Source organism: Oryzias latipes, chromosome 12 (genome assembly GCF_002234675.1).
Source record: "Oryzias latipes chromosome 12, ASM223467v1".
Taxonomy (NCBI): Eukaryota; Metazoa; Chordata; class Actinopteri; order Beloniformes; family Adrianichthyidae; genus Oryzias; species Oryzias latipes.
In genome coordinates, this window is record NC_019870.2 from 5,119,182 (window position 1) to 5,128,596 (window position 9,415).

The window sequence follows — 9,415 nt, forward strand, 5'->3', positions numbered from 1 at the left end:
ATCAGTGCAACTTCAGCAATACAAACGAATAACAAAGACAAAACACATTTAAAAGAACAGCATCATTTAAGACAATTGATAAGTGCTTCTCACATTTTTTTAACATCTATAATATCTATATTTCCTGTTACCATTTCAAATTTACAAAACCTGTATAGTTTTGGGTTTAAAGTTCATTCATTGAACCTTATAGGATTATCAAGAACTGGGACAGCAAAACAAATCTTAAATTAGGGCATCTTAAATTATTGCCAGCCATAAATCAAATCAATGTCATGGACACGACTATAGGATGTGGAAATCTAAAAGACAAATAGTTAAAAGATAAATTAACTTTCCCTCAAGTATCTTAAATAGTCCCCCTAAAATTAGTTTTTTTAAATTGTTCTGTACAATTTAAAATCCACAGAAGATCAGCGTTTGGAAAAGAAAAGTCCAGGTAATTATAACTACAATTTGAGAGTCAATTAAAAAGAAATAAAGTAAAATCCTAGAATTAAAATGTTGATATCTGTATGCTGAAACTTCTTTTTCTGACAGACCAAAAACAAATCTGAGACCGTGTAGCATTATTATGATTTATTTCTTTAACAAACATCAGCAGTGGAACCACAAATTTTCTTTTACACACGTTTCTTTCAGCAGATAACGACATTTACTTTTCTTTTTTAAATCAGTGGGCAACAGAACTAAAGTAAAGGGGAGTCGGGAAAAGAGGAGGCGTTCTTGGATTGTCTTGCACAGAGCAGCTTGTCATCAAAAGGTCTTAGATGGGAAGATCTCCGATGTTTGTCTCATTCTTTTTATCTGTTTAAAAAATAAGTCAATTAAATGTTTTAATACAGAAAATATAAAGAGAACAGAAAAAAACCCAGACATACTCTGTCAAACTTGAGGTCAAGCAAAAGGGTTTCCAAATGCATCTCCAAAAGCATCAGTTGAAGCAGAATTCTGGCAGAAAAACAAGAAGCAGAGGGAAGATGAGTTTTATTCCATATCAGCATTTCATACTGGGGGAGAAGAAGAAAAAAAACAGTTTCTTTATACCACAGCTATGGGCGGCGCTCCAAAAGGATTAGAATTTGGAGCTCCGAATGCCTGATCAAACATATCCTGGTTGACGCTCGCCGGCTGCGCTGAACTGTTCCCGACAGAAGAGAAGGCAGAATCGAGGAGATCGGGGTTAAAGAGCGGAGCCGGGGCAGCAGCTTGAGCAGGAGGGGCTTTGGAAGCACCTAAACAAAAACACACGACACAGTCAACGATAGCCGAACACGGGAAAGTGTAAAGTCAAGATTCAGAGAGTTTACCGTTGTTAGCTAACGGAATCTGGTTGATATCGAAGTCGTCTTGATCTGCTGCATCCTGAGCCACCCCCACTTTACTGGTAAAGTACTGATCAAAAGCCCCTGGATCTTTGCTGCTGGGGGGTGCAGCAGCGTTGGCAGCAAGCTCCCCTTTCCTTGCAGGGATGGCAGGAGGTTTAGCCAGCTGGAAGTCTTTAAACATATCCTTTCCGGTTTTCTTATCCTTATCTCCCAGAGGATCCAGAGCTGTGAAGGCACTGTTCTCCACTTTGGGAGGCGCTTGCTTGACAGGGGCCCTCGGAGGGGGCCGTGCTGGACCTCCCTGGTCTCCCATTGCTGGGAAAGCACCCTGTTGGAAGGGATTGGATGCGGCATGTTGGCCCCAGGAGAGATGAGGTGGAGACAAGGGTGGGGCATTGAACTGTGGTGGCATCTGCTGAGGCCATGCCGGGGCCACCATGGGAGGCCCAAAGGCAGGCTGCGGCATGAAACTGGGTCTGGGGCCCGGAGCGGCCACCCCTGGCATGGGGAACATGGCTGGCGCAGCAGGAGAGGCTCCCCACATACCAACAGGATGGACAGTTGTGGTAGCAGGGAAGCCCAACTGAAGATTTCCTGAAAAAGGGAATAAAAAGATTAAATTTAAAAAAAAGGCACAGACTGAGAAGAAAAGCCAACATTGTTTTATAGATTACCCAGAGCAGCGATGGTGGAGGGGGGTGAATTTGCAGGCATGTTGTTGAAAAGGTCAGCCGGGACAGATGAACCCTCAGAATGGGAAGGAGTGGTAAAGAGTTCTGTCCCAAACAGGTCACTTGATCCCGACTAACCAGAAAATATTAAACATTTTAGGTCAAGTTACACCCCCAAGAACCAGCGTGAAGAACTAAGCTGTGAAAAACAAAGTGGTCAGAACGTGCCTCACAACTCACCAGAGCTTTCATCACTGAAGCATCAGGGTTAGAAAGACAGATGAGCAGAAATGAGTGAAGGAGACATTTCAGAAATTCAGGCAAAGAAGCGTGGAAGCATCAGTTCATGCACCAACAAGTGTCAAAAGAACCTCAGCTGCAGGTGTGAAGTTTCTAAAGTCTGTCCACCACCCAAAGCTCGGGATGTTAGTGCACCTCGTGCCACAAAAAAAAAGGCTTTTTTGCTCAACCCATGCAACCCCACTTGCGATCCATCTGACCGTGTCGTTTCACCTTTGCATTCCGTCGCCCTCGTCCGGACTTAGAGCTCTGCGGGGGCGGGCTCAGGACAACCGAATCCACTTCCGGACGTGGAGTTACGCCGTTTAAGACGGAGGTTTTCAGAGACGGGTCAGAAAATGGGTTTTTGTTTGACAGAATGGTCTCATTCCCGTCTGTCAAGGTGATCCCACTGCCTTGAGCTATGCTGCCGCCTAGTGGCCACTGTCCATCGTTAAGAGCAAGGCTAATGGTTTTTCCAGACAACCCAATACCTCGGTGACCAATTTCTGCCTCGCCGTTCATCTCGCCGTTACAAACAGTCTTAGTGGAGCCACCAGTGAGGTGTTTCAGATAGTCACTGGGGGAAACGGGGGCGTCACCTGCCGATTTAGCGAGAGGGTCATCTCTAAAAGGGTCACTGTCAGGAGCGGGGAAGTAACCAAACTTTGAAGAAAAGGGATTGGCATCGGGAGACGTCACAGAGCCGAGGCCAAAGGCTAGAAAAGAATTTCCTTTTATGCAATTCTGATTGTCGTCAACTTCAGCAGAAAAGTCCAGCAAGAGCGTTTCATTAGAGTCCTGGTTAAGATGAAACAAGATTCATGAATCACTTCTGCAGACAATCATGTTATAAAATCAATGAATCACATGATGAGGAGAAGGAATGATTGTTCAAGTTCTGCTGCATGTAGAAGAACATTTAAATGTAGCTCATAGTCCAATTTGGAAAATAAACAGCCACCCTAGAAATAAATCAAAATTCTTAAAATTCTAAGAATTCTCCTTACATAAATAATTAAGTCTGACAATGTGGGAAGAAAAAAATAGTTTACCAAAATTAATTTTAAGAAGAAAAATATGTCACTAAGACATGTTTTCTTAAACCAAGACTTCGTTGTGGAAAATTTTAATTTAGGATTTATTTTTTTTGCAGTTTGGTCACTTTTTGGACCCCACTGGTTTAAATGATTTAATTTGACTGAATTTAGCAAATATTCTACATGGAACAGCTTTGAACTGAAATGAACACAAATCTGAAGAAAGCATTTGATTTTTTGACTTTGATAAATTATTTTTATAGAACAAAAATTACAAGAAAAATCCTGAACAGAAATGGCAGAAAAAAAGAAAAGAAAAACAGAATTTTTTTTGTTTGTTTACACATCTAGAAAACACTTGTAGAATTATTTGGGTAAGTCTGTCTTGATACAATAAAAATTAAAAAAAATTAAAATAAAAAAAAACAAAGAAAAGGTAATGAAATTTAAAAATATGTGTCTGAACTTACATTGGGAGCCTGGACGTCTGGAGGAGTCGACATGTCTCCAAAGAGATCCAGCTGCTCTACTGGCTAAATTTCAACCAAAAAAAGTTCAATTTGTTTTTGAATTCAATTTCATTAATACATATTTATTGTTGAAGTCCCACTCCGATCATCTTTTGATCAACTTTCAATCCGTTCTCAGTAGCCTTTTAATTATGATTATGTTTTAGCCAAAATTAAAAGACCTGACGTTTTCTAGGACCGTTTCTGCAGAGTAGCAGGAGTTCATTAGAAATTAATCTCAGAGTTATGGGCAGGACTATTGCCCCCCTCCTTTTGGCTGAGACTCCTGTTTAAACTCTCTCCTGCTAGCTTACAGCCCCTCACACCCCCCAACCTAACATTAACAGTGCAGCAAAATGGTGAGCAAAATCGGAGCCATCCAGCTGTACAGTTTTAAGCCAGATGCCATCTCAGACAAGGAAAACAAAGATGTACATGGATCTATTCGTCTACAGGCGGCTGCATCCGAATAGAGCAGAGCAGGGAGCTTGTGGTCCACCCAGCATAGTTCCTATGCAAAAACTACAATCTGTAGTTCAATCTGTGTTTTGTCTGTTCCTGATTCACAACAATAAGAATACAGAAACATACAGAAATGTAATTTAAGGCTTAATTTTCTTTACATATGTCCTCCATTATCAGAAAAACACAACATATTAAAAGACATGATTTACATTGGAGTGCATCTTTTAGCTGAAAAAAATAAAAATAAACAACTCACCTGAGCAGTTTTTACTCCATTGTCTACACCCATCAAGGCATCACCTCCATTCTAAAAAAATAAAAAAAGTTAGGAGTTGAAACAAACAATGTCTGAAGAAGAACAAAATTCAAGAGCTTACCTCGACTACAACGCTGCCGTTTTCACCCTGAAAACAGAAGCATACTGTTAAGGCGGTTTTCTTAAACACACACACACACAAACACGTCATTGGAGTGGAATGTCTGGAGGATGTGATTCACTGCAGGAACACAGAGAGGCAGTGTTGACTTTCAAAGAGAGCATTTCCTGTCCAACACATGCAAGGCTTTTCTTTAAGGAGAAAAAAAAACTGCCATCTGAACGCAGACGTTACCTTCTGCGAAGACTCTGCTTCTTTTTTCTTCACGTTAAAGATCACCTGGAAAAGGTCTTTCAGGTCGATGACCAAAGGCTCCGCCTGCAAAAAAGAAAAAAAAAGTAAAAAGTTGCTTCATTTTTGCAGTTTTCTTTTAATCTGTGAACTTCTGAGCCTTACCTGTTGCGCGGTCTTTATGGCGAAGAACTGATGCTGACCCTCTGCTCCACACACGTATCCAAAAGCCCTGTTGTCCGTCACATCTCTGGCAATGAAGGAGATCTTATTCACCGCATGCTCATGCTCGATCACCTGGAAAGAAAAGAGGAAAACACCAAATAAGCACGAAGACATGAAGCCCTTAAGGCTGGAAGTCAGTGGGACTTACTCCTGATTTCTCATCAATGATCTTTAGACCAGACATTGAGATGTTGACCCAGATCCTCTGTTTATGTTTGCCCTGAGACCGAGCAGCTACTGCCATTCCCTGCAGGCAAGCAAACAAATTCAAATCGTTTTCATAGAAGATCACAGCAAAATTCCAGCTTTACCTTCAGTTTCATCATGGAATCTTGGCACATCTTGTCTCCTCGGGCCTCTGGAACGTCGTCGATGCCGATCAGCTTGGCCTTGTACCTCACCCCATCTCCCTGAAACCTGCTCAGCAGGTAATCGTCTGTCTTCTCTGGAGCTACGGAAAATTTCAGGGATCCACAGAGTAAGACTTGTGTTCAAAAATCTACTCTATAAGGATAGAGACCAAACTGCAGCTCAACTATTGTATTATCCAGTCAGCAACTTTTTTTTTTACATTTTTTGATGCATGGCCAGCAGCTCCATGTGAAATCAAAGGCTGACTAGCAGCTTCATATTCAGAGCAGACGGGACTTCCTGGAGAATGCCGGCTTTATTGAAACGGAAGCAAACCACAAGTTGCCTCGTTATTATTGAGCTGGTCGAGACAAAAGGTTAAGACGGAATGCAATTATTTCTGTGAAAAAACTGAGTTTACTGTCCAGAATACATACACTTATCTAAATAAATTGGAAAAATTTCCATGTTTGGATTTTAGGCATTTTTACATTTATACACAATTTCCTCTCAAAATATATTGACAGTTTTTAATAACAAAAAAAGACTAAAGAGATTTTCAAGGATGCAGCTTCATCGTGACTTATAAGATTACTCTTTAAAAAAAAAAGCCTTGCTTTTGTGCACAACTCTAGTTTTTGTCTTATATGATCAGTCCATTTCCTTGCTTTTATGTATTGCTGACTTTGGAGCCTATCGAGATTTATCAGATGGTAACAAGTGCAGGGCTGTGGAGGTGTGACTACCTATTGGGATGTCCCTTCGAGTCTGTAACTGTGGTGGGTGAGAGGAGGATGTTAGGGAAAATACAAAACATGAGGAACAACCCTCTTCTTCCTCCTCTGCATGAGACTGGGATGCACTAAGGAGCTTTCTGTCAGAGATTTTAACACCTCGCTGAAGGAAGGAGCACATTTGCAGATCTTTTACCTTCAGCCATTAGACAACAATGCCTCAGATGTTTGTCTTTTTTTTTTTATTGGTGCATTTTCGGTCCTGTTATCCATTTGCCGTTTGTAATTAAGCAACAAAGTAACTTCCCCTTTGTGGAAATCAAAGATTTGTTCTTTTCTACTTGATGTATTTGTAAAAACCCAAGGGTGCAGAAAAACAAATAAGTTAGGTAAGAAGAAAAATACAAACAGGGGGAAAATGATTATTGGCTTAAGCTGAAGATTCTATTTAAATTTAATTAAACAATACATTTCGGAAGAAAAAAAAATCATATGGCTACCAAAATGTATTATTTAGCATGCCACCGACCACATTATTACTGTTAATCTAACGGTTTGACGTAAAGTGAACCCCAGAAATGCCCCAACCTGAAAGGAGGGCAGCCCATCATGTGAAAAGGTAAAAAACAAAATTTTAGGAACCTTACTAAACCATTAAGAGACTTCCTTCAAGTATTATAACTTCATATATTAAAATAAGAGGACTATTTAAAATGCATGGATAAATTTTGCCACCCTTGTTAAAAACATAAGACTGTATTTTGCTTTGAGAACAATGGAGGCATGAAGCTTTTGGCTTTAAGTTTAGCTTTAGCCCCCAAAACTTGACCTTCTGCTTTTAGATTCATTAGCAAAGGCCATTTACTCCAGATTATGCAACAGCCAAGCATTAACATGGACGTAAAGCCATATACTTGTGCAGTAGTGAAGAGATTTAAAAAAAAAACTAAAGTTTCCTTTTGACAGTTTTATATCCTCTCAACTGTCAGCTGACACTCGTCCTTGAAGTACTGAAGAACAAAAACTGCTGCCTTAAAGTTCGTACATTTTCAGAAAAGTTAATCAAACAAGTTTTCTGAAAATGTACGAACTGTTCCAGCTGACATTTGAGCCAAAGAGAGACCAACGATGGTTAATTCAGAAAGTGGGTGGAGCTTTCCAAGGGTGGAGAAGGGGTCCAATCAGAGCAGACAAGTGACACAAAACAATAAAATAAGAAAACGATTCAGATTCATAACTCACTTTTCTTCTTTTCCCTCTTGAACGGGACCCTGGATGTGGCCGTGCTGGGGGACGTGGGTGGGGTCCCGGGGGTCGAGTCCGCAGTCTGGGAGCTTGGATCGACAGTTGCGGGCGCGCTGGTTTCCACCTCTGCAGACATGGCGGGGGACTCGAACGAGTGACAACCTGGGGTAAAGCAAACAGCAGCTCCGGGTTGGAGGGAGCAGGCGATGAAGGGAAAATGAGGCCTTCAACACCCGCGCATGCCTCTCCGCCTAAAACGACACAGGTAGATATTTTTGACGTTAAAAACTGATTTCCTAGAGGATTTCTTTTTTATTTGCACACAATAGGCAGAAAATCTTCATCCCCACCAGTAAAGGTTTACAGCACCAGAACAAGACACATGACCAATAAAACATCACACTCATGAGATCCAAACTCATTCCACTCTTTAAAAAAAAAAAAAAGAAGCTGTGTCAGCAGTTTGACTTTAAAGTAGTGAAACATCCTCAGGATGACACGCTCAAGTCACTTCTTCCGAAATCTGTCAGCATAACCAAACCTCACATCCATAAAAAGCCCTGCTGGTTGCACCCTGACACTCCAAGGGAAATTAACATTTAAGCACTCACTCCACAAATACTCTTGTTTATAGTTTAAATTATATTTTTAGTAGATTACCACCATATTTAAAGCCCTAATAAGTCCGTTTGGGATCCCAAACTAAAAGGTGCATTCAGCCAAATCAAAATAGAACAACCAAAAACTACTCAAATTTGACCGAAACAGCAGCAGGAGCTCCTACCTTTTCCGAGGGGCTGCAGACACTACAGCAACCACAACAGTAATGTAAAGAGCTGGAGCACAGCAGCAGACCAAAGGTTGGGAATGAGCAAAGGTTGAGCAATTACCTGGAGTTAATTTTACCCTAAGCGGTGAGAGGATCTCGTGATGCTCAGGAGTAGAAATGAAAATCAACAGTAATTATATATATATAAAGTTAAATCAGCAGAAGGATGAAAAGTCTGTCTCAAAAGAAAACACTACCCAAAATGAAAGAATTTGGTCAGAGCAGAGCAGCTGGGGTTTAATTACCTGTATAAGCAACACCTGAGCTGGACACTCACAAGTTCCTGCTGGACTATAAAGCAATAAATGTCTTACTTTTTACTCATCTGTGCTTATTTTCTAAGTAAATCAACTTTTTAATTACATGTTTAACCTTTAAACACCAGTGGATGCTTCACTCACTCATCATGCCCAGCCTGACTGCACTTGCTCATCAAAGCAGGAGGAGCCCAATAAAAAAAAGGTGTGATGTCAGCCTTTTCTGAAGATTTGAGCTTAAAAGTTTACTTTTTAACCATCAGGAGATGCGCTAAAGCATTAAACAGGAGCCAAATGATCTCCGTCAGCAAAGAAAGAGATGTCACAATAGTGAGCAGTCAGGGAAAAGGGCAGCACATCTGGAGGAAATCAGGGAATGAGTCAGCCTGCATGTGAATGAGGTGGTGAAACAGCACAGGCCCGGTGTGAACAGGCAGGAGAGGCGAACCCCCAAACGAAACATAGCTTCAAACAAAGAGCCTTCTGTGGTTTTGGAGACGCGCGCACGTTTGCGCAAATGAAACCTAATTTCCGAGGAAGCTGAAAATAGACCCAAAACAGAAAAAAGTGATGCTGAATTGTCTCAGTGACAGCCATAGAATCCTTCATCATGTTGGAATTTTAAAGTTTAAAACCTGCTGCACTCATGGAGGAATCCAGAGACGCGTACCTGTATGAAAGCGCGCAGTGAGACGTTCGATTTCCCGCAGACACAACAGCGGTGTTTTTGCCCCGCGGCGCCTTCAGTGGCTCAGCTGCAAAAATCAGTCCAATCAGTAGCAGCTTTTGAATCAGACGCAGAGAAAAGGAGAGGAGAGACGTCTGCGCGCTCCCGTTAACCCCTCCGTCACTGACAGGACAGAAGACTTGTTGC

The 9,415-nt window shown here is 41.3% G+C and overlaps 1 protein-coding gene across 3 annotated transcripts; it reads right to left on the reverse strand.

Moving 5' to 3' along the window:
• Positions 1 to 564: 564 nt before the first annotated feature.
• dab2 (DAB2, clathrin adaptor protein) lies at positions 565 to 9,415 on the reverse strand. Of its 3 annotated transcripts, none has more exons than XM_004074664.3 (15): positions 9,212 to 9,415; positions 7,453 to 7,706; positions 5,437 to 5,576; positions 5,274 to 5,372; positions 5,066 to 5,197; positions 4,904 to 4,987; positions 4,670 to 4,696; positions 4,549 to 4,599; positions 3,789 to 3,851; positions 2,513 to 3,079; positions 2,003 to 2,132; positions 1,311 to 1,922; positions 1,048 to 1,235; positions 882 to 951; positions 565 to 807 (listed from the first exon to the last, which is right to left on the reverse strand). In XM_004074664.3, the coding sequence occupies exons 2-14, from the start codon at positions 7,589 to 7,591 to the stop codon at positions 898 to 900; spliced, it is 2,286 nt and encodes a 761-aa protein (XP_004074712.1). In that variant the 5' UTR covers positions 7,592 to 7,706; positions 9,212 to 9,415; the 3' UTR covers positions 565 to 807; positions 882 to 897. The 3 variants fall into 3 exon arrangements, with proteins under 3 accessions (XP_004074712.1, XP_020563160.1, XP_011479789.1); XM_020707501.1 differs by lacking the exon at positions 9,212 to 9,415 and adding an exon at positions 8,240 to 8,259; XM_011481487.2 differs by lacking the exon at positions 2,513 to 3,079.